Here is an 18878-nt window from a genome sequence, read left to right as displayed (position 1 = left end):
GCTAAGGTTGATGTATTGTGAGAGAATGACATGTCTTGTAAAACGAGAAAAATAAGTACTTAAAAAATAAGAATCTTGGCAAAACGGGGACTCAATTTGCTGACACGATATTAGCAAATAATTGATCAAGCTCTTAATGAGATCTGACTAAGCTTATTTTTTACAAGGGCCCTTTAAGAAACATTTTTAGAATATTGAGCTGCTCCGAATTATTTATGTGAGATCCTGCAGTGGATCATACCGGCAGAGACAGAGCCAAGAATTTCACTACACAAGAACGATCATGTATACAAGCAAAGAATTTCCTATATATTGTCATAGAATTTTTTTTTATATAATACTAGTAGAGGTTTTTTTTTTTCTTACAAGAGCGACGACCGCCCCTCTCTAGTGTCATCCTTGCCTATCGGACACGGTGTACACCATTTATCCATAGCAGGGCTCCTTTCTTTGTTACTAGTATTATTTAAGACTAGAGTTTGCCCGAAGGTACGGCGCAACGCGTTTTGAACATAACTAAAATGAATTGCGAAACTATTGACCCCCCTAGCCAACAAAACTAATTTATACATGAAAATTTTTTCTTAAATTAGGATCAAACAGATTTTTTTTTCTTACCCTTTTGTAGTTTCCAAAAAAAAAATACACATTAAAAAAATTAAAATTGATCAACCGATAAACAAAAATATTTATTACCCTTTTGTCTAGTTTACGATCTACCTTGCACTAATTTGTACATGAAATTTTATTACTTTCTATCTTCCCATAACAAAGGAGGGTAGGGATAGGAAAAGTTAGAGAAGATTTCGCCTTGTTTCGGAGAGAGAGAGTGCTAAAGGTTTCAAAAATTATTTTCCTTTTTTATTTCAAAATCTGGCTCTTTTTTTGGCAATGAAATTTTATTGTTTTCTATCTTTCCATAACAAAAGAGAGCTGGGATAAAAAAAAGTTAGAGAAGATTTTGCATTGCTTCGGAGAGAGAGAGAGTGCTAAGGTCTCAAAAATTACTTCCCTTTTCTTATTTCAAAATTCGGCTCTTTTTTTAGCAATGAAATTTTATTGCTTTCTATCTTTCCATAACAAAAGAGAGTTGGAATAGAAAAAGTTAGAGAATATTGAAAATAAGATTTTCCAGCCCTAAGACTCTTTTCAGTCATAGGATTTATGAGGGATAAGTTTGAGCGTTAAATTTATATACATATGATTTAAATACTGAACTATTTTATTATCGGGACGGTTCTGCGGACAACCAATTAAACACCTAAAAAAACACTCCAAATCTCAATCTCATAGGTCCCGATCAAATTTTTATGATCCGAACAGTTCAATGTTTGCAGAATGTGATTTTAATGGTACCCGCGAGAAATTAGCAAAAGAAATGACCGGTAAAGGCTTGGTTTGAGCAATTTTTATCTGAACCGTTCAATAAAATACTGTTCAGAACTGTTCGGATCAAACCCTTCCCGGTCATTTTTTTTGCTGATTTTTCGCAGGTACCCTTAAAATCACGTTTTGATCACATTGAGCAGCTCGGATCATTAAAATTTGATCGAAAACTATAAGGTGTTTTTTTAGGTGTCTAATTAGTTGTCCATGGAACCGCCCCGTTTTATTATATATAGATATAGATATGTTGGAGTAGTTTTGATGTGTGGGTGAGTCTCACGGTTGTTATCATGAGCGTAGTTTTAATTGGTTCGCCTGGGAAAAAAAAGTAAGATGAGCGGTGGGGTTTTTTTGTTTTTGATCCGCACGGTGGGGTTTGATGCACGGGAGTTTTGCTGTGAAAAAAGTGCTCCTTTATCAACATAATTTTGTTCACCCTCTATATTTGGAGAAGATATTCAAGTTCCGTTTTTACTAACAAAAAATACTAAAAACCTAACATATTTTATCATCTCATTTTTACTAATAAAAAATTTTCAGTATTTTATCATCTTGTTTCCACCAACAAAAAAGTTGCCAGCAAAAACAGCTATAGTAATTCTACTCACAAATCTATCAACAACTTATTCACCGCCGGAAACAACTTAAATATTTTTTAACAACTTATTCACCATCAGAAACACCTAACAATTTCTCAACCACAAATAAAAATTTACAAATTTTTCATTACCAAAAACACCCCCTCAATGCTCGGGGCAATGTTGAGCATGAATTTGGACCACACATTGGCGCGAATCCACCCACCAATGTCTATCCTCAATTATGGTGGATGGATCCGCGCCAATGTAATGTGCGGTCCAAATTCGTGGCATACAATAATTTCTCCTATATTTTGGGTTCCTTCAAGGTAGTACCATGTAGTGTCCTCAATTATGAGCCCTCTAGAATCTCCATGTATGATTTGAATCATTTATATTTTTTTGAGAAAGTTGAGCATATCATATTTTTAAAAAAATCATATTAACCAGATATTGTACAAATGATTGAGACACATTTGTCTTACAATTGATTCTCTAATCATATGGGTCATTCACTTTTGTAAAACAAAATGGTATCCAACTATACGACTACTAATATCCAATCATTTTTGAGTTTTTCATAAATGATCCACTCACCATTTCTGACAAATTAAATGGCTCAGATCACAACTAAAAATTATAAAGGACCCACAATTGAAAAAAAGTGCAAAACAAATATGTGGTACTCCCAAAAAAAAGGGCCCACAACTACAATTGATTGAGCTCAATTAGTTTTTTTTTTGGATCAATCGATAGAGATCATTTTATATCAAATGACTCGAACTCCTGACCTCATAATGAGATGCAAGAGTTCTAGCCAACTGAACTCAATTAGTTCTATTAGACGTTTTTCAAGATCACATAAAACACTATACATTACGAGATATAAGCTATTAAAAAGTGGAACGAACTCTAAAAAAAAGATTGTTAAATGAGGACGAAGGAGTACTATTTTAAAAATTCATACAAACCGAGATACAAATGCGAAGGTCCTAAAAAATATCGAGAAATGAAGTCTTATTGGCTTTAGTTTAAAATGCCACCAGCCTGGCTAAACAATTCGATGCAGAGCTCGAGATACAATAGCACCGAGGCAATCTGGTCCCCAAATGACAAGTATTAATAGAATTTTCTGGAGAGCTTGAACCTATTTTCACAAGGCTAAACATTGGTATTCTAAAAGCCATTTCTGAACTCACCAAAAATAGAGATTCTTTGGAAACCTTGCTTAACAAATCACAATGATAGAAACCCACTTCTTTTTTTCTTCCATCATACTACCATAGAATGTAATCCGTGATTCGGTGCTACACCGATTAATCGCCAATTACTACTTGATATGCGCTAATTAATCGCCGATTACTAATTGATATAGGTCGATTAATCGCCGATTACTAGTTGATATAGGCCGATTACTAGGCCTCAAAGCTTGAAAATGGCCGACTATCCGACTAGCGCCTAGCAACTTTTAGAACATTGAACAAGGTAATACAACATAACATATACTTTCATACCAACAACAATTACCAAAATAAAAGTTCCTTTCTTGATACGCCAAAAGAAACATCAACTTGTCGCTAAGAGTATCATTACATGCCAATGAATCAAAATTTACATGCTAAACAAAGATGGCATACTAGGCCTAACAGAAAAATACGAAGAAAGGAGGCGTCTAAATACAAAAGTTAGTTCCACAACCGAGTCCATCAAAGTTTGTCCTTGCCATTAGAACCCGTAAGGTAGGGGCGAGCAAGACTGCTGACATATAATCTACTTAGAAACTAAAATATGAAAGTAAAAATGGTTTGAGATGTACACAAATTCTATGGACTCAAAAGTTAGATCAATTCAACAGAATTACTAATAAATCAAGTCCTTAAACCATTACACAAGTCAAATCCTCAAACTCAAATAGCTGAAAATAAAACCGAGGGTCCAAGTTTGACTCGGTCCAGTCTAACTCATCTGTGCACCAATCCTCTCGAGTCCCTAAATCATCCAAATTTATGAGTGACTAACCCAAGGCTTATGTGATGCTTATCCCGCGCGCATTACGGGCTATACACCGAAGCACAACTTATTATATACTATATGTTTCTGGTCACACAACCCACGCAAAGTAGCCAAGGCACTTAGGCACCCTTCAATAGTAGCCCAAATACTAGTATCAATTCAAAATCAATCCAAGTAATCCCACCATGTAACTAATGTATCGAATTTCAAATTCTAACCCCTACTTTAGAAATCAAGAAAACCCAAATATAAAAATCCAAATTTCTAGACTTCACATGTAATTCCCTTTCCTACCCCCCCCCCCCCCCCCCCCCCCCCCCAAAATCAACTTTTCAACTGCTTACCACATCAGAGATAAACCTGTTAGATTTCTTGGAGGGTTTCAACCTAAAACCAATTGGCAATAAGTGGAGTAGCCTTAAGATTATATTAAACAAGATTGGGTGACTTAGGTAAGCGATGTGGAATAAAGTCTAACACTACCCCTCGGGTGCAGCCGGATTGCACGTGGAGGTATGTATTGACGAGGTGAGGAATTGAATCAGGCGGAAACTCAACCACTTGAGCTAAGGCCACCCAAGACCTAGCTCTCAACGGGATAGCAATGTGGATAAAGTCTAACATGCCCTCCACTAGGCATTAGATGCCTCCCATTTTCTTGATTTGAGGGTACACTGCCATTTTTTCTCAGGCATAGTCTATATAAAGAGCTACATTGGTGATAATTAGTTTATCATGATTTTGTTTTTGGGACAACCTCCGAATTTTTTCCTTTGTACTTATCATCATTGTAATTTGTAACAGCATTCAAATACCAATTATAACATTTCAGAAAGAATCAAAACAACAAATTCAAACCTTTCTCAACAACCAAGCAAGTGAATCCGGATCCTTCGCCACCTTCTCTTTCACATTCAACTATGATCAGATAGATCAAATATAGTTTTGCAGTGAAAGAGCAATTATAGTAAGCATAAAAGGGCCTGCAAAGGGAGGTGCTATTGTTGACAAATGGTGAAATGTCATTCAAATTACTCAAGTGACATAATAGGGCCGTGAAGATTTTAAACAATATGCGAGTTTTACAACCAATTGAACCCAGAAGTCTAAAGATGTGGTAATCTTATCATGGTATGAAATTTATTTGCAACTAGGGAGGCTATGATCAATCACTTGCTTGAAATCTCACCAGCAGTGAGAAGGAGAACTCCTTGCCTCTTAATACAAGCTTAAAAGACCTGCTTTCCACTCCAATCTTCTCCAACCATGCATCAAAAATCGAATATAAGAGAGGTAAAAGCAATTCATTTGGAATGGAAATAGTGTAGGAAAGCTTACCGGTTTTTTTTAGTTTCCTGCATCCAAAAACAACCATAGTATTCCAAAGTGGGGGCTGCGGCCTAGAGCTCAAAAACTTAAGTAACGCAGTAATGTCAGAACAACAGAATAGCTTTACCTAACAGAATGAGAAACAAGTTGGATGGGCATTGTAGTCCACAAGGTTATGAAAGCTAGGGAAGGCCTACAACTTCTTTGAGCTTCCCTCTGATGATTTGTATATCCGGAATGCGGCGATGCACATGGTGGCGTTTCCTATTACTGTCAATGCTGCTTGGAGAGCCACCAGTATCTACAATCCCACCAAAACCAGGGCCATTTACGATGTCAACTTAGAAACAACAAGAGCATCTCCAACGGGAAACTTCAAATCCCACGTGGCAAAGCAACAACCATTTTTGAAGCCAACAACGACTCCAAGCCTCCAACTCAACTGCCAGTTGAAAGGCCAAATCGCACGTGGATTTGGCATGACCTTCACTCAGGCCATTTTTAAGGCAATGTCAAATCTCTTTTTGCTAGAAAAGTTGACCATTTAAGAACAAAACCTCTAAAAAAATATTGAAAACCCTAAATTTGAAGCTAAGGTTGGAGAGGGAGGACTTTGTTGATGTCAAATTTGGAGATGTCAATATGCCACACAAGCCTTCAAAATAATTGACACAACTAGAAGCCAAGGTTGGAGATGCTCTAACAGCACAGAGTGCCAAACAATCTTCAATAGATGCACAAGCATAGAAACATAATCACACAATTAACCAGAAACCCCATTGAAGCTACTGAATTGTGAATGGAGTTTCTTTTGGGATCCCACCTAAACGGTCCATAATTTAAGTGTTCAGATAACATAGGTGGCTAATGCACAAATATTTAAGTTTTTTAAGGGAAGGAAATTGCCGAGACGGCATGCACACCTACTTCAAAATCATTAACATGGAGGGTTTCACAGGGGTTGGGCCAAAGGGAATCATAACATATGCCTATTCCAACTTGAATTTGAGCACCAAGCCTCACACGATCTGTCCACGAAATGGAAATTCATGCAACTTGAGGAAATGGTTCCTCAAGCCCAAAATTAATGTTTTCGTATAGGTCTATTGAACTTGTCTCTTTTGCTACAGAAGTTGAGGATAAGACATATATGGATTGGAACCAAAATGTTTTCATATAGGCATTAAACTTGTGTCATTTAAGAACTGCCTTTGATTGGTTGAAATATTTCGGATTGAGATTGCAAAAGGACTTGATGTACTATCAAACTACTAGGAATGTGGACCGGATTGATTCTAATTGAAGGATGAACATAGCATGGGTCATAGGTACTCCAGGTGAATTTCAAAAAATATATAAATAACAATGGGGAAGAAAATTGACCAAGTCAATGAAGAAGAGAAAAGAAGTGAAATGCTATACTTTTTGCAAATTTACTGACTCTCTAATGAATGAAAACACGAACCCCCATCTTTCTAAGAAGAATATGAAACTTGTTCAAGGTTGAAGTAGGCCAAAATGCTTTTGTTTCTTGCCATGTATTCCAGAACTCTGACAGGTTGACTCCCACGGTCGCAGGAGTTCCTCAAAATCCTTCTATCTTCCATGCTGTACCATTTTTTTTTGGACTGGATTGTGTTTAAGATTGCTGGATGTGGTGACTGGGTTGTAGGTTTGTGGCTTGGGCCTAGTTTCACTAATACTCATCGGGCCTGCTGTGAAGGGTTCCAGGTTGTGGGCTGGGTTAATAAGGGTGTGGCTTGGGCTTTTCATTTTCCGGGCTAGTTGTTGGTTAGGAATTTGGGGCTTTGATATTTTCTTGGGGTTTTTGTTGTGGCAGGATTGAATGGGTTGGAGGTTAACTGGGCTGAGCTAAGAAGCACGGATATGGACACGTGAACATGTCATTTCTTAAAAATTAGTATGCAGAAAAGTTGTGGACACATCAAACAAAAAATCTTTATTTGTAATGAGCACAGAACCTGAATCGGGTCTCTCCTGCCATCTCTGATGCTTGCTAGCATTAATTTGGGGGCATGGTACCATGGCATGAAGTCCCTTGTGTTCCTCCAATTTCGGAGGTACAGGGGGTCCGCCCTTTCATTGGTAAAACTTGCTAAGAGTACCAATTTGTGCATAGATTGCCAAATCTTATGACTGTCTCCAGCCCTCCACCGCCCGTACCCCCATCGTTTGCGGATGTTATTACCGCATATAAACCCAGGTGCTTATTTTTCAAGTAAATTTGTCTGCCAAAGGTTTGAAAGGAACATAGATGTCTAAATTGGCTTTGTTACCAAATGACAACGTAAACATGTTCTAATAATCCAGCAACCACGATGGAGACTTTGTACCTGAAGAGCCTCGGAGTTATAAAAGAAATGCCATGTGCATGCACAAAATGCTCCGCCAAGCAATGGTACCTGAATCAATGAACCAAACATAAGAAATGAGCTTTCGATCAAGATGGACTTAATGAAAGCCTTTGATTCAGTGGATTGGGAGTTTCTGCTGGAAATGATGAGGGTTATGGAATTTCCTAGTCAGTTCATTCAGTGGTTTCATACTTGCATTACATGTCCTATTTCTCAGTGGTAATCAAAGGGGAGCTAGTGGTGATTTTCGAGGGGAAAGAGCACTGAGGTAGGGGGACCCTCTGTCTCCATACCTTTTCGTGTTAGTCATGGAGGGGATTCCCTCCCTTCTCCAGCACACTAGTGGTCAGAATGAGGACTTTGTTTTACATCCCAACTTCAGAAGTTTGAATATCACCCATTTGATTTTTGCATATGGCTTGTTTGTTCTGTCTGGGGGTGAGTTTAAATCCTCTCAGTTAATTGCAGATGCCTTATCTGACTTCCATTTGTTTTATGGCCTAAAGCCTAACATACAGAAAAGCTCCATCTTCTTCTCAAGGGTTGATGATGCTACTAAAGTTTGTCTAGGAAGCACTCTGCCAACTCCTGAAGGAAGCCTTCTAGTGAAATATCTAGGGGTACCTCTAATCTCATCTATACTCAAAGCTGCAGACTGTTATCAAGAGACAGAGAAGATTCTGGGTAGGATTCAGTCTTAGTCTAATAAGACCCTATCTAATGGGGCAGAGCTTAACTAGTGAGGTCAATACTCTTTAGTATTCAGGTCTACTGTTCCACCATTTTCATTCTGCCTCAAAGAGTTATCCACGATATTGAAAAGTTGATATTTGATAAGGTCTTTCCTCTGGAATGGTCCCGATCTCAAGACTTCTAGTGCTAAAGTGGCTTGGCAGTTTGCGTGTGCTCCCGAGAGAGAAGGTGTCCATCAGTTATTAAATATATATGAGTTAAAAAAAAAACCCATTACATATCCTCTGTAAGGATGACAAAGAAACCTCTATTATATTGAACCGAAATGAAGTTTTAATAATAATTCTCCAAATAATATGACACTACCTTAATGCATGTTTGGGTTTAAAAAAGAAGAAGATTCATAGTTTCAATGTAATTTCGATGAATTTTATTATTTTTCTTGTTTATCACACTTAAATTAATATGATATGCAAATACTAGTAAGCTATTAGGTGGAGAAACTTCATATAGTATGTGTAGAAAGTTTATATCCAAATCAAAAGCTTGCGTAATTAGGTGGAGAAGTCCCAACATTAGAATAACTATTAAGTGAACACCCATTCCTTCCCCAAGCAATGTGGGATTGTATTCCTTAACATCCCCCTAATGTACAACCGCATTTGAGGTCTGTCACGTGTAGCCTCATTTTGGATCTTTCATTGTGCAGCCTTTTTGTTGGGTCTATCATCATAGAGAGTGGATTATAAAGCTTTTTAAAATGAGGAGCGAAATAGGCCCTGCTCTAATACCATGTAGAAATTTTATATCCAACCCACAAGATTAAGCTATTAGGTGGAGAGGTAAAACATTATATTAAGTGATTATCCATTCCATACCCAGGCAATCTAAGATTGCATTAACAATATGGCTCTAAATTCCTCTTATGGCTACGATTTACTCACACACAAAAAACCCTTTCCAAATAAGTTTGCCTGATACAACTAATACAACCATGAATGAACAAATTAAAACAACCAAAACGAATCAGAAACATGATCACGAAATAAATTGAACGAAGAGGCAATTAACTCACCATACCCCAAGATAGCCCCTTCCACGATTCATTCCCAGATTTCTCCCCATATTGCCACACCAATGCCATTGCCGTAATCCTTTTCAAGTAGAAAAAAATTAGTAACTACAGATCAATTTAAAAAACACACCGGATTTGTGTGAGTGTGTGTCCTGTGTGGGACTGCAAACGAGCCAAGCCGAGATTTAGAAAGTTCAGGTTTGTATGTTAATATCTTCACGAACTTGAGCTTGATATCGAGCCCAAGTAGAATTTGACAAGCCAAGCTTACCTAGTTTGAATCGAGCTCGAGCTTGTTCACAAGCCTTGACTAGCCAATAATATCGGATATTTATACTCACATACAAATCTAGAACATCAAATAATTTTTTTTTTACATTCATATCAACAATTACAAAAATATACTCTACATATACATATGTGCGTTTATGGTACTTGTAAGTGTTTACACACGGAAAAGTTAAAAAATTTACATTATTCACATATATGAATGTATACATATACAAGTTATCTAAGTTAATATACGAACTTTTAATGATATACATATATATGCTAAAAGTTCGTGAGCTTAATCGATTCCAGTCGCAGGAACAGGGAACACTGATGCAGGACCGAATACTGTCAGGTTCTGCCTCGGCTCAATCTGTCACTTTCATTAGCAGATTCATTTTCTTTGGTTTTCCTGATCAGTTACCAAAGAACCATGCATAGCACTGAATAGGGAGCCACCTAATACACCAGCTACACCTAACATGATGTGAAATGGGTGTGTAAGGATGTTGTGCTCAGCCTGGAATACAATCATTATTAAACAAGCTTAATTGAAGCTCATGTTCAGTTCATTTAATAGACGAATCAAACTCAAACCAACCATTACCAAATCGGGCCTCTAACAGTTCAAGAACCACTAAGTTCATTTGCACCCTAAGAGTGTGTGTGTGTGTGTGTGTGTGTGTGAGAGAGAGAGAGAGAGAGACGGCAGAGTCACCATTCGACGACACTGGAGACATGGATGGCCCAGGTGGGAAGCGAAAGGGCGTTTGATGGTTCGTTGAGCAGTTGCAAAGAAGAAGAACCCAACAACAACGGAAGGTCGGCGGCGGCGGCGGATGCCGGTCCCACGAAGGCAATGGCAAAAAACCCGGCTCCCAAAAGAGCCGCCATCGTGGCTTTTCCCTTGTTACTCCGAAATATGCTGCAAAAATTGATGGGTTTCAACAGCGACCGGGGTGCTACCGCTCGAACCGCCGAGGAGGAGGACGAGGGGGGTGAAGCAACGGGTGGTCGGTTTTGTGCGGGTTTCCGTGGAGAAATTGTTGTCGAAGGAGGACAGAGTAAGGTTGGAATCGACGCCATGGTCGAGACGTCCAAAGACGATAGGGGTATGAAAGCTCAGCTGTTGGGTACTTGGGTGAGAGATTCTACAAACAAACGTGCTGCCTGTAATTTCCGCAGTCTGTGCACACCCTTTGGAAAATAACTCATCAGAATAATCAGATCCGTTCCTTTCTTTCTTAACCTTTTTTTTTTAAAAATTTCAAATTTAAATATAATTTCAAATGAGAAATAATTTTTAAATTTTTTTCAATGAGATCTAGTATCAAATAAGATCTATATTGGTATAAAAATTATTTACGTAAATACATAATTTTTGAGCTTAAAATTATCCCTTTTTTCAAAAAATACTTTTTTTTAGGCAGTGGAACACCCCCTCAGGAAATATAAATCCGGCATTGTTCGTTTGGGGGTCTTAAAATCCCTGGACTATCCATCTCAAAATCAATTGGCAATGAGTGGAGAGATCCCAGATGTTATTAAGTGATCACTCATTCCACTCCCAAGCAATGTGGGTTTCATTTCCTTAACATCCCCCTCACTTGCAGTCGCATTTGAGGTCTGTCACGTGTGGCCACTTTTGAGTTCTATCATCGTGCAGCCTTTTTGCTGGTCTGCCATCGTAGGGTGTGGATTATGAATTTTATAAAATGTGGGATGAAACAGGCCCCACTCTAATACCATGTAAAAAATTTATATCCATTTCAAAATCAATTGACAATGAGTGGAGAGGTCCCAAATGTTATTAAATGATCTTGTATTTAGAACCATTCTGGATCCATATGCATCAAATGATTTTTGGACATAGTTGTGTCTAAAATTGTGTTTTAAAATTGTGTGTAGCATGCTTTTATTTCCATTGGGAGAGGGGACGGATTCTCTGCGGTACTGAACCGCGGTGCACAGTTCTACATTCCAAAATTTTGTTTCCCAATTTCATAATCCCATTTATCAATTTCTAATTGACCTTTGGATATGCAGATCCAAAAAAAAAATTTGACCTTTGGATAGAAAATCAGGAGAATCTATGTTTTTTTTCACTTCAGTCATTGAGAGGTAAAAGGTTTAATCCTTTCAAGAAATATAAAGTTTATGATCAGAATATGAATTAAACCAAAAAGACCCTTTAACTATTATATGGGGTTAATAGAACGAATCACATTTTAAACCACTAAATTATACCCACTACAATATCAAAGTTTCTTAATAGATGATTCGATCTATCCATCTTGTAGGGCTCAAATAGAATGTTTACGCAAATCTCTAGTAGATGATTCGGTTTGTCCATCTTGTAGGGCTCGTCGAATAAAATGTTTACCCAAAAAATCAATTTCATCGGACACTTGTAACTTCATTTAAATACTTTAGTCATGCAAATTATGATTTGACTCGTCCAATTTTCTGACAATAAGTGTTCTAATGGGGTGTTCGACCAATTAAAATATTTTTGTGTACATTCTATTCGACTAGTCCATATGAACGGATCAAATTATCAAGCACATAATTGGGCATGATCAACTGCGCGTTGCAGCCCAAAATGGAACTGCGGAGAAGCTGTGTCTCTGCAATTCGCCTTGCTCAGACAAAAATTTCTCAGAACCCATCACAAAATTAAACTCATTTTTTTGAAAACAGGCAATCAATTTATTTCACAATACCTGAAGGTAAAAGCCCGAAGGCTACAACTTATTCTAACACCACCATAACACCCCAAATCAACATCTCCAGTACCAATTTTGATGTATGAAATGTAACACACAAATACGTATACAGGTATGTAGATATATGCACAAATTATATATTCAACTATATGGGATACATATTACTTAATTTTTTAATAGATTCATATCATTTCAAACACCCGAAGGCAATACAAATTTCATTACAAGATACAGGAATGAACCAAAACTATCAAAACTTTGACGCAAGCACATGCAACAGAGACTCACAGGCTCAAAGGCACCTACTGCAGGGGGAAAAAAGAAAAGAAAAGAAAAGGAAGAGAGTCAAGCATACAACAGCAATTATTGGATCTTCAGTGAAATGTAACCTGTTCATCTGTAACCACCACCCTCCCAATCTCCATGCAAGTTTCTTGTCAAGTCTTTTTACACTTGGACAGCAGACGGAAAGAATATATACTCCTCCCGAATTACTTGCAGATCTTCCATTTTCACCACCCCTATTGATTCTTTTTCTTATTCCACAGCATGACAAGAGAAAAGCCCATTAAGGACATGATTACAACCTACAAATATCGGAAACAATGGTAAGTCACGTTTATACCAGAGATTTGGAAAGCCAGTTCTCAAATTAATGATTTCAAGCAACAGTTATATCTGCAATAGTACACCATCATTTTCTATCAGATAGCATTACAGATTGTGTTCCAAATAATAAAAAGATGTTGTACCTAACTACATAATGGAGTAGTTTCTTATTTTTTTGGGCAACATTACCATTTCAAGTACAGTTGCTGATTATAAAAAAACACTTGAATTCCAGGATGAAAGAAGCATAAGGATTAGGGACTAATCTTAAAACAACAACCCCCCTCCCTTTAAGCATGAGGGTTATGCATATGCTTCTCATTCAACCTATGCATGGATTTCTCTTAAGCTTTATTTTCACTAGCAGCATTGTGCACATTATCAATTTCCCAAATCAACTTTAGGAAACTAATGTGAGAGCCTTTCTACCTCAGTAACACCACTCCACGAAAACAGCATTTATCTTCGAAGCCTAGCACCATTTATTTACATAATTCAGCATATCTATTCAGTACCATAACTCAACCTATGCATTGAATAGATTTAGCAGATGCTAAAAGAACTATCTATAGTATGTTCTCAAAAAAACCAACAGAAATAGATTAGTCCCAATCCCTACAACAACTAGACTCATTATGCCCAAGTATCTATGACCTCTCGTATCAAAAGAAAAAGTCCTTATGACCTCCCTTTAAAAGAAGGTGGTGATTCTGGTGAAAAAAGAAACAAGAAAATAAAATAATATGGAGGAAAATAATTAATATGTCAACTGGCTGCAATAGCTAGATTGCGAGTCACCATATGGTATATTGTATTAACGAACATTTTGATGCCAAGTTGCCAACCACTGCTTTCCTTGGACGAAAGGCGACTAGTTTCTAAAAAATAATTCTGAAGCAATAATAGCGGGGAATTCCTGTAGTGCCATTTACTTACAGAGATTGCAGGAGGCACACCCACAAGTGGATCTTGGAAAAACCTATTTGCAAGTGCAAGGGCCAGAAGACTGCTTTGCATTCCTGTGCGAGAGAGGGGGTAATCAATGAGTCGAATATTAATATACTGTTCCTAATACCATACAGGGAACATCACACAACTGTGAGACCTGTCTCATAGGATAGTGTTCTTTGCAGTGCTTTCACATCAGGTGCGTTTTGGAAGACAAGTCCTGTTAGGGAATAACCAGCTATAAATGCTGATAGATGAAATGCAATGACGAGCAACAGGACTGAAGCTCCAAAAGGGGACATAACAGAATTTATGTTAATAGCAAGTGGTGCTCCAACACAGAGAGCAGTAACAAATACTGATAGTGGTGGCAAAAGTGGCCGAATTGCATTACATATCCGCGGAAAGAACCTGTAAGGACAAGAAACTATGAGACGAGGAAGAAGTCAATGATCAAATGTTAAATATATACAAACAGAACTTTCATAGCAGAATGATGTGGCAGAGTGTGAGCCTTCAACTTTGAAACAAAGCTACCATTAAGATGGGATTTGTTTACCAAAATGCCATCGCCACATCCATCTGCTAAAGATTTCCATATAAATTTTCTGTAAGAATATTACTTTCCAATAAGATCTGGTTAAAGCAGCTCATGACCTATTCAGAAGCAATCCAGCAGCAATGGGTGTGACTACAATCTGCATAATACTGGACACCATTCCTTTTACATCCACGGGTAACCTTTTTCCAATAAGCAAGAGTGATAAGATTGGGGTGACCAAAACAGCAGAAGCAGTGGAAAATGATGTCATCACAATGCTTAGAGGCGCCATTGAGGGGTCAGTCAGAAAAGTAGCATAATTTGAGAGCTGGGCCCCACTAACACAAGAAGTCAACATGATCCCAGCACCTGTTTCCTAACATTGCCAATATTAGCATGCGCTTGCAATTTTCTGTGCTATAAGACAGATTGACGGTTACCTAAAGAAGTTGGGAGACCAAATATTGTCATGGCAATGGTGCCAAAAGCACATCCCAGGAGAGGCTTCACAATGAACTGGCCTACATAACCAGCCAAAATTGCAGCTGGTCTGTTGAATGCTTCAAGAAAGTCTTTTTCACTTGAATTAACCCCAACGGCAAACATCAAAAACCCTAGCGCTGGAGCATAGTATCTGAAAATTGTTAAAAAGAGTATGAAGATCATGCAATGGTCTAAGTGGAACATAATTTGAAGAACCCTTACACGGTTGACTTAATCTCGCATGAAGCTATAAGCTATTCAATTAACAAAGTCACCTGTAGCTTAACCAGTCAGCAACATTCAATACTTCATTGTTGCACAGTGCTATTCTAAAGCAGTCAAAGATAGTTGCACTATTCCATAAATCTTGACCGACCCTTTTCGAAGATCTAGAGTCGACCACTTCTATCTTCTGTATTTAACATATGTTTTCTTTCCTTTTCTGTAAGCATGATGGAGACTTGTCATACAGCATTTTTATGTTTTTAGATTTTTGCCTTGATGTTTACCAGCTGTGACAAACCATATGTTCTGATACCGAAAATAGTGCATAGTTTCAAAAGTTCCATAGACATATTCTTTGCCTCCAACACTGATGACCGGCAACCAACTCATGGTATTATGAAGCTTTCAATTAAAGAAATCTCACAAGTATATAAGTTTCACCAAGAGGTAACAAGACCAAAATCTGAATTGATTTGTTTAAAGTGCACTTCAAAACAATACTTTATGTATTTTCGGGTTTAATTGTTGTTTCCGTTTATCCTAAAGATACATTGACAATTATGAAACACACGTTATTTATGACCAAGACAAGTTTGAGCGGAAATAATCCAAATTCCTAGCCATCTACCACATGGGTTTCTTTCACCCTTAAAAGATGTCATTTTGCAGATCCCATGAGAAGCAGGTGGCTCCAGCACTAAAAGGCATCCCCTTAGAAATGACATCCAGGCAATGCACTTAATGGTTCATAGCTCACTAAGTCATACAAAGAATGAAAAAAAACCTGCTAGTAAACCATGTGAAAGAAGGTGGATAGACAAGGGCCAAAATTGTACTAGCAAGGACAACTTGAGGCAGAATTGAATTTGCTCCCTTCAAAATATCTACAAAAGACATCTCCTTTTTGTCAAGAATCTGAAAAATGATTAAGATAAAAAGTTAGCAACCTGGAAGCCTTTGATCGGATACCTTGAAAGACCTTTTATGGCAATGAAAATAAGATCTGCAATTGCTGCAGTAAATATAAAAAAGAAATCAATAAAGGTGCATATTGCACCAAGGAAATGTCACTACTGATCCATTTACATGAGCTACTGGAACTCTTAACATCCAAAAAAAGAAGCATACACTCTTGTATTTGAGTTGCTATACTTTACAAGCAAATAAGTATGCAATGAAGAGTCAGAAGTAAAAAGAGTGACCCTGGAGATGCAAACCCGCCTTGGTTTTACTTCATGGCTATGTTAAGCATAGGGAATTCAGAATTATATATAGCTCTGTGTGTGTACAATGGAAAGATGGCAATACTATCACTTAAAAGGATTCCAAGGTAGCTTTTAATCTCCATATCAACCCCAACCAACCTTCCTTAGAGGAAGCTCCCCACAACAGAACAAGGTGAGTCAGTTGACTTCCATGTCTAAAGAATCGGGACAGAAATTTAATGGGCAAGGAGCAAAGACATGACTTTATCCAAAAGGCAATGTGAGATAGGCTTCGGTGTCTAGGAGATACCAAGAAACAAATGAACAAGAAGGGGCACCACTTGAAGGATAGGACATTCAGCATCATGGAGTATTTAATCTCCGTCCACTTTATTTTAAAAACGCACCCCAGTCAAAAGTATGAACTCAACCAAAGTTGCTCCCTTTTCTTAATTAGAACGTATAGATGTATGTCCATAGCCAAAGAATGTCTAGATGTCGAGGCATATTATCATCAGGGCAGTTTCGGGGACACCCAAAAAAACACCTACAAAAACACCTCGTAGTTTCCGATCAAATTTTGATAATCCGAGCCGCTCAATGTGATCAGAACGTGAGAAATCAAACCTTTCCCGATCATTTTTTTTGCTAATTTCTCGCTGGCACACTTAAAATCACATTCTGCACACATTGAACGGTTCGGATCATCAAAATTCAATCGGGAACTATGAGATTGAGATTTGGGGTGTTTTTTGAACGATTCGGATCATCAAAATTCAATCGGGAACTATGAGATTGAGATTTGGGGTGTTTTTTTGGGTGTCCCTTGAACCGTCCCGTATTATCATATGCTGAAGTTATCTTTTATTTTCTGAGAAGATAAATTTAAGTTAGTATATTGTTGCAAAAAGAAGATGAACGACTATGTGATTTCTATTATACAATGTGTAAGAACAATGATTACATTCTCTGAGCTCATTACTAGTTCCCCGAACATAAGTCGCCCCATAAGGAACACTCTACACATGTATGAACTCTATTGAAATGAGAAAAATTGACAACAGACAAATGCTTATCGACACCTTTTCGCCATTAATTATGTATAAAGGGCCACTTAGACCTCTCTCTTTTTGGGAACAGTCTTAAACCTGTTATAAATTGAAGTTAATGATATACGTACCGACCGTTTGTAGGGAAACCGTACCGACCGGCCGCGTCAGGCCGTCTCCGGCCACCGGACGGCCGATCCGAGCCGTCCAAAAATTTTATAAAAAAAAACCGAGGGGCCTGCGCGGGAATCAACGGCATCCGATGTGTGTATGGTGCTTGATCTAAACACCCTTTTTTCATGTATATGATTCCCGCGCAGGCCCCTCGGTTTTTTTAAAAAAAAATTTGGGACGGTTCGGATCGGCCGTCCGGTGGCCGGAGACGACCCGGCTCGGCCGGTCGGTACGGTTTCCCTACAAACCTGTCAGTACAGGTAGCATGACTCCTATCAAATTGACCAGTCTGACTGCGCAAAAGAGAATAGACAACAAAAAGAAGCATTTCAATCTCATGGTCTCCATCTAACCCGTTTTCAAAAAAAGGGAGTGACCTGAGTTGCTTCAGGTTCTGCATTTGGTGTTTGATTCAGCTCGAATTCTGTGAACAACTTCTCCGGTACACATCTACTGAGTGGGAATCTTGAAGTCCGGACTACAATTGATCCAAAAACAGACGTAAAATAACAGCCAGTAATGAGATAATACTACATAATAGGGGTGCAAACACTCGTCTACTAAATGAGCCTAAAACTCAGAGCTTGAACTCGGCTGATTTATTTACCGAACGAGCGACTATAAATGAGACGAGCTTTTTCGAGGCAAGCCGAGCTTTAGAGCCTTGAGCTTGGCTCAACTAAACCAAGCCCGAACAGCTCGATTCGTTTGCAGCCCTCTGTACAGAAATCCAAGAATCACCTGTGGCATCGAAATACGGAATGGACAACAAATTACCTGGGGAAACCGAGTCGATTGGTACTGGAAACCCTGACCAACTCAGTTCTGCAAAGAAATGAAACAATCACTAAACTGTAAAGCAACAACCCAAAAACACACTTATCAGAAAGAAAGAAAAAAAACCCAACAACGAACACACACACACAGAGACCTGGGACTGAGAGCCATTTTTGGCGGAGAACAAGAAGTGAAGTTTCTGGTTTGTGGGATAGTGAGGGTTGATGGATCTGGAAGCATTGTTGCGGAAGAAAGAGGGCTGTGGGAGTCATTTGCCAAACAGAAAACACTTGTAAATTGTCCTCCTTTGAGTTTGAATTTGATCGAAGTCAATGATGTGGTGTGGTGTGGTGTGGTGTGGGGCGGAAGAAGAAGGCTTGATTTATACATTTGGTAACGTTTCCGATTTTGTGTAATGGAGT

At 38.2% G+C, this 18878-nt stretch overlaps 3 protein-coding genes across 10 annotated transcripts; 1 reads left to right on the top strand and 2 right to left on the bottom strand.

Annotated features, from left to right (window-relative positions):
* Nucleotides 1–4308: 4308 nt before the first annotated feature.
* LOC131326576 (uncharacterized) lies at nt 4309–10935 on the bottom strand. Of its 7 annotated transcripts, XR_009200055.1 has the most exons (6): nt 10438–10910; nt 9450–9528; nt 7661–7729; nt 5434–5607; nt 5167–5232; nt 4309–4960 (listed from the first exon to the last, which is right to left on the bottom strand). XR_009200055.1 is itself a non-coding variant. In XM_058359408.1 (4 exons), the coding sequence occupies exons 1-4, from the start codon at nt 10803–10805 to the stop codon at nt 5500–5502; spliced, it is 624 nt and encodes a 207-aa protein (XP_058215391.1). In that variant the 5' UTR covers nt 10806–10910; the 3' UTR covers nt 4979–5499. The 7 variants fall into 7 exon arrangements, 2 of the variants coding, with proteins under 2 accessions (XP_058215391.1, XP_058215390.1); XR_009200054.1 differs by lacking the exon at nt 4309–4960 and having other exon boundaries at nt 4979–5232; nt 5316–5607; nt 10438–10935; XR_009200053.1 differs by lacking the exon at nt 4309–4960 and having other exon boundaries at nt 4979–5232; nt 10438–10922.
* LOC131326577 (uncharacterized) lies at nt 7679–8475 on the top strand. Its single transcript, XM_058359409.1, has 2 exons — nt 7679–7810; nt 7950–8475. Exon 2 carries the CDS (start codon nt 7990–7992, stop codon nt 8380–8382), a length of 393 nt encoding a protein of 130 aa, XP_058215392.1. The 5' UTR covers nt 7679–7810; nt 7950–7989; the 3' UTR covers nt 8383–8475.
* A 1627-nt stretch (nt 10936–12562) lies between the features above and the next one.
* On the bottom strand, nt 12563–18878 carry LOC131326788 (probable sodium/metabolite cotransporter BASS6, chloroplastic). Of its 2 annotated transcripts, XM_058359667.1 has the most exons (9): nt 18611–18878; nt 18457–18504; nt 18057–18157; nt 16036–16166; nt 14984–15177; nt 14660–14912; nt 14160–14413; nt 13991–14073; nt 12563–13032 (listed from the first exon to the last, which is right to left on the bottom strand). In XM_058359667.1, the coding sequence occupies exons 1-9, from the start codon at nt 18726–18728 to the stop codon at nt 12967–12969; spliced, it is 1248 nt and encodes a 415-aa protein (XP_058215650.1). In that variant the 5' UTR covers nt 18729–18878; the 3' UTR covers nt 12563–12966. The 2 variants fall into 2 exon arrangements, with proteins under 2 accessions (XP_058215650.1, XP_058215651.1); XM_058359668.1 differs by lacking the exons at nt 18457–18504; nt 18611–18878 and having other exon boundaries at nt 16088–16166; nt 18057–18119.

Source organism: Rhododendron vialii, chromosome 5a (genome assembly GCF_030253575.1).
Source record: "Rhododendron vialii isolate Sample 1 chromosome 5a, ASM3025357v1".
Classification (NCBI taxonomy): domain Eukaryota; kingdom Viridiplantae; phylum Streptophyta; class Magnoliopsida; order Ericales; family Ericaceae; genus Rhododendron; species Rhododendron vialii.
This window is presented reverse-complemented; position numbering and strand designations above follow the sequence as displayed.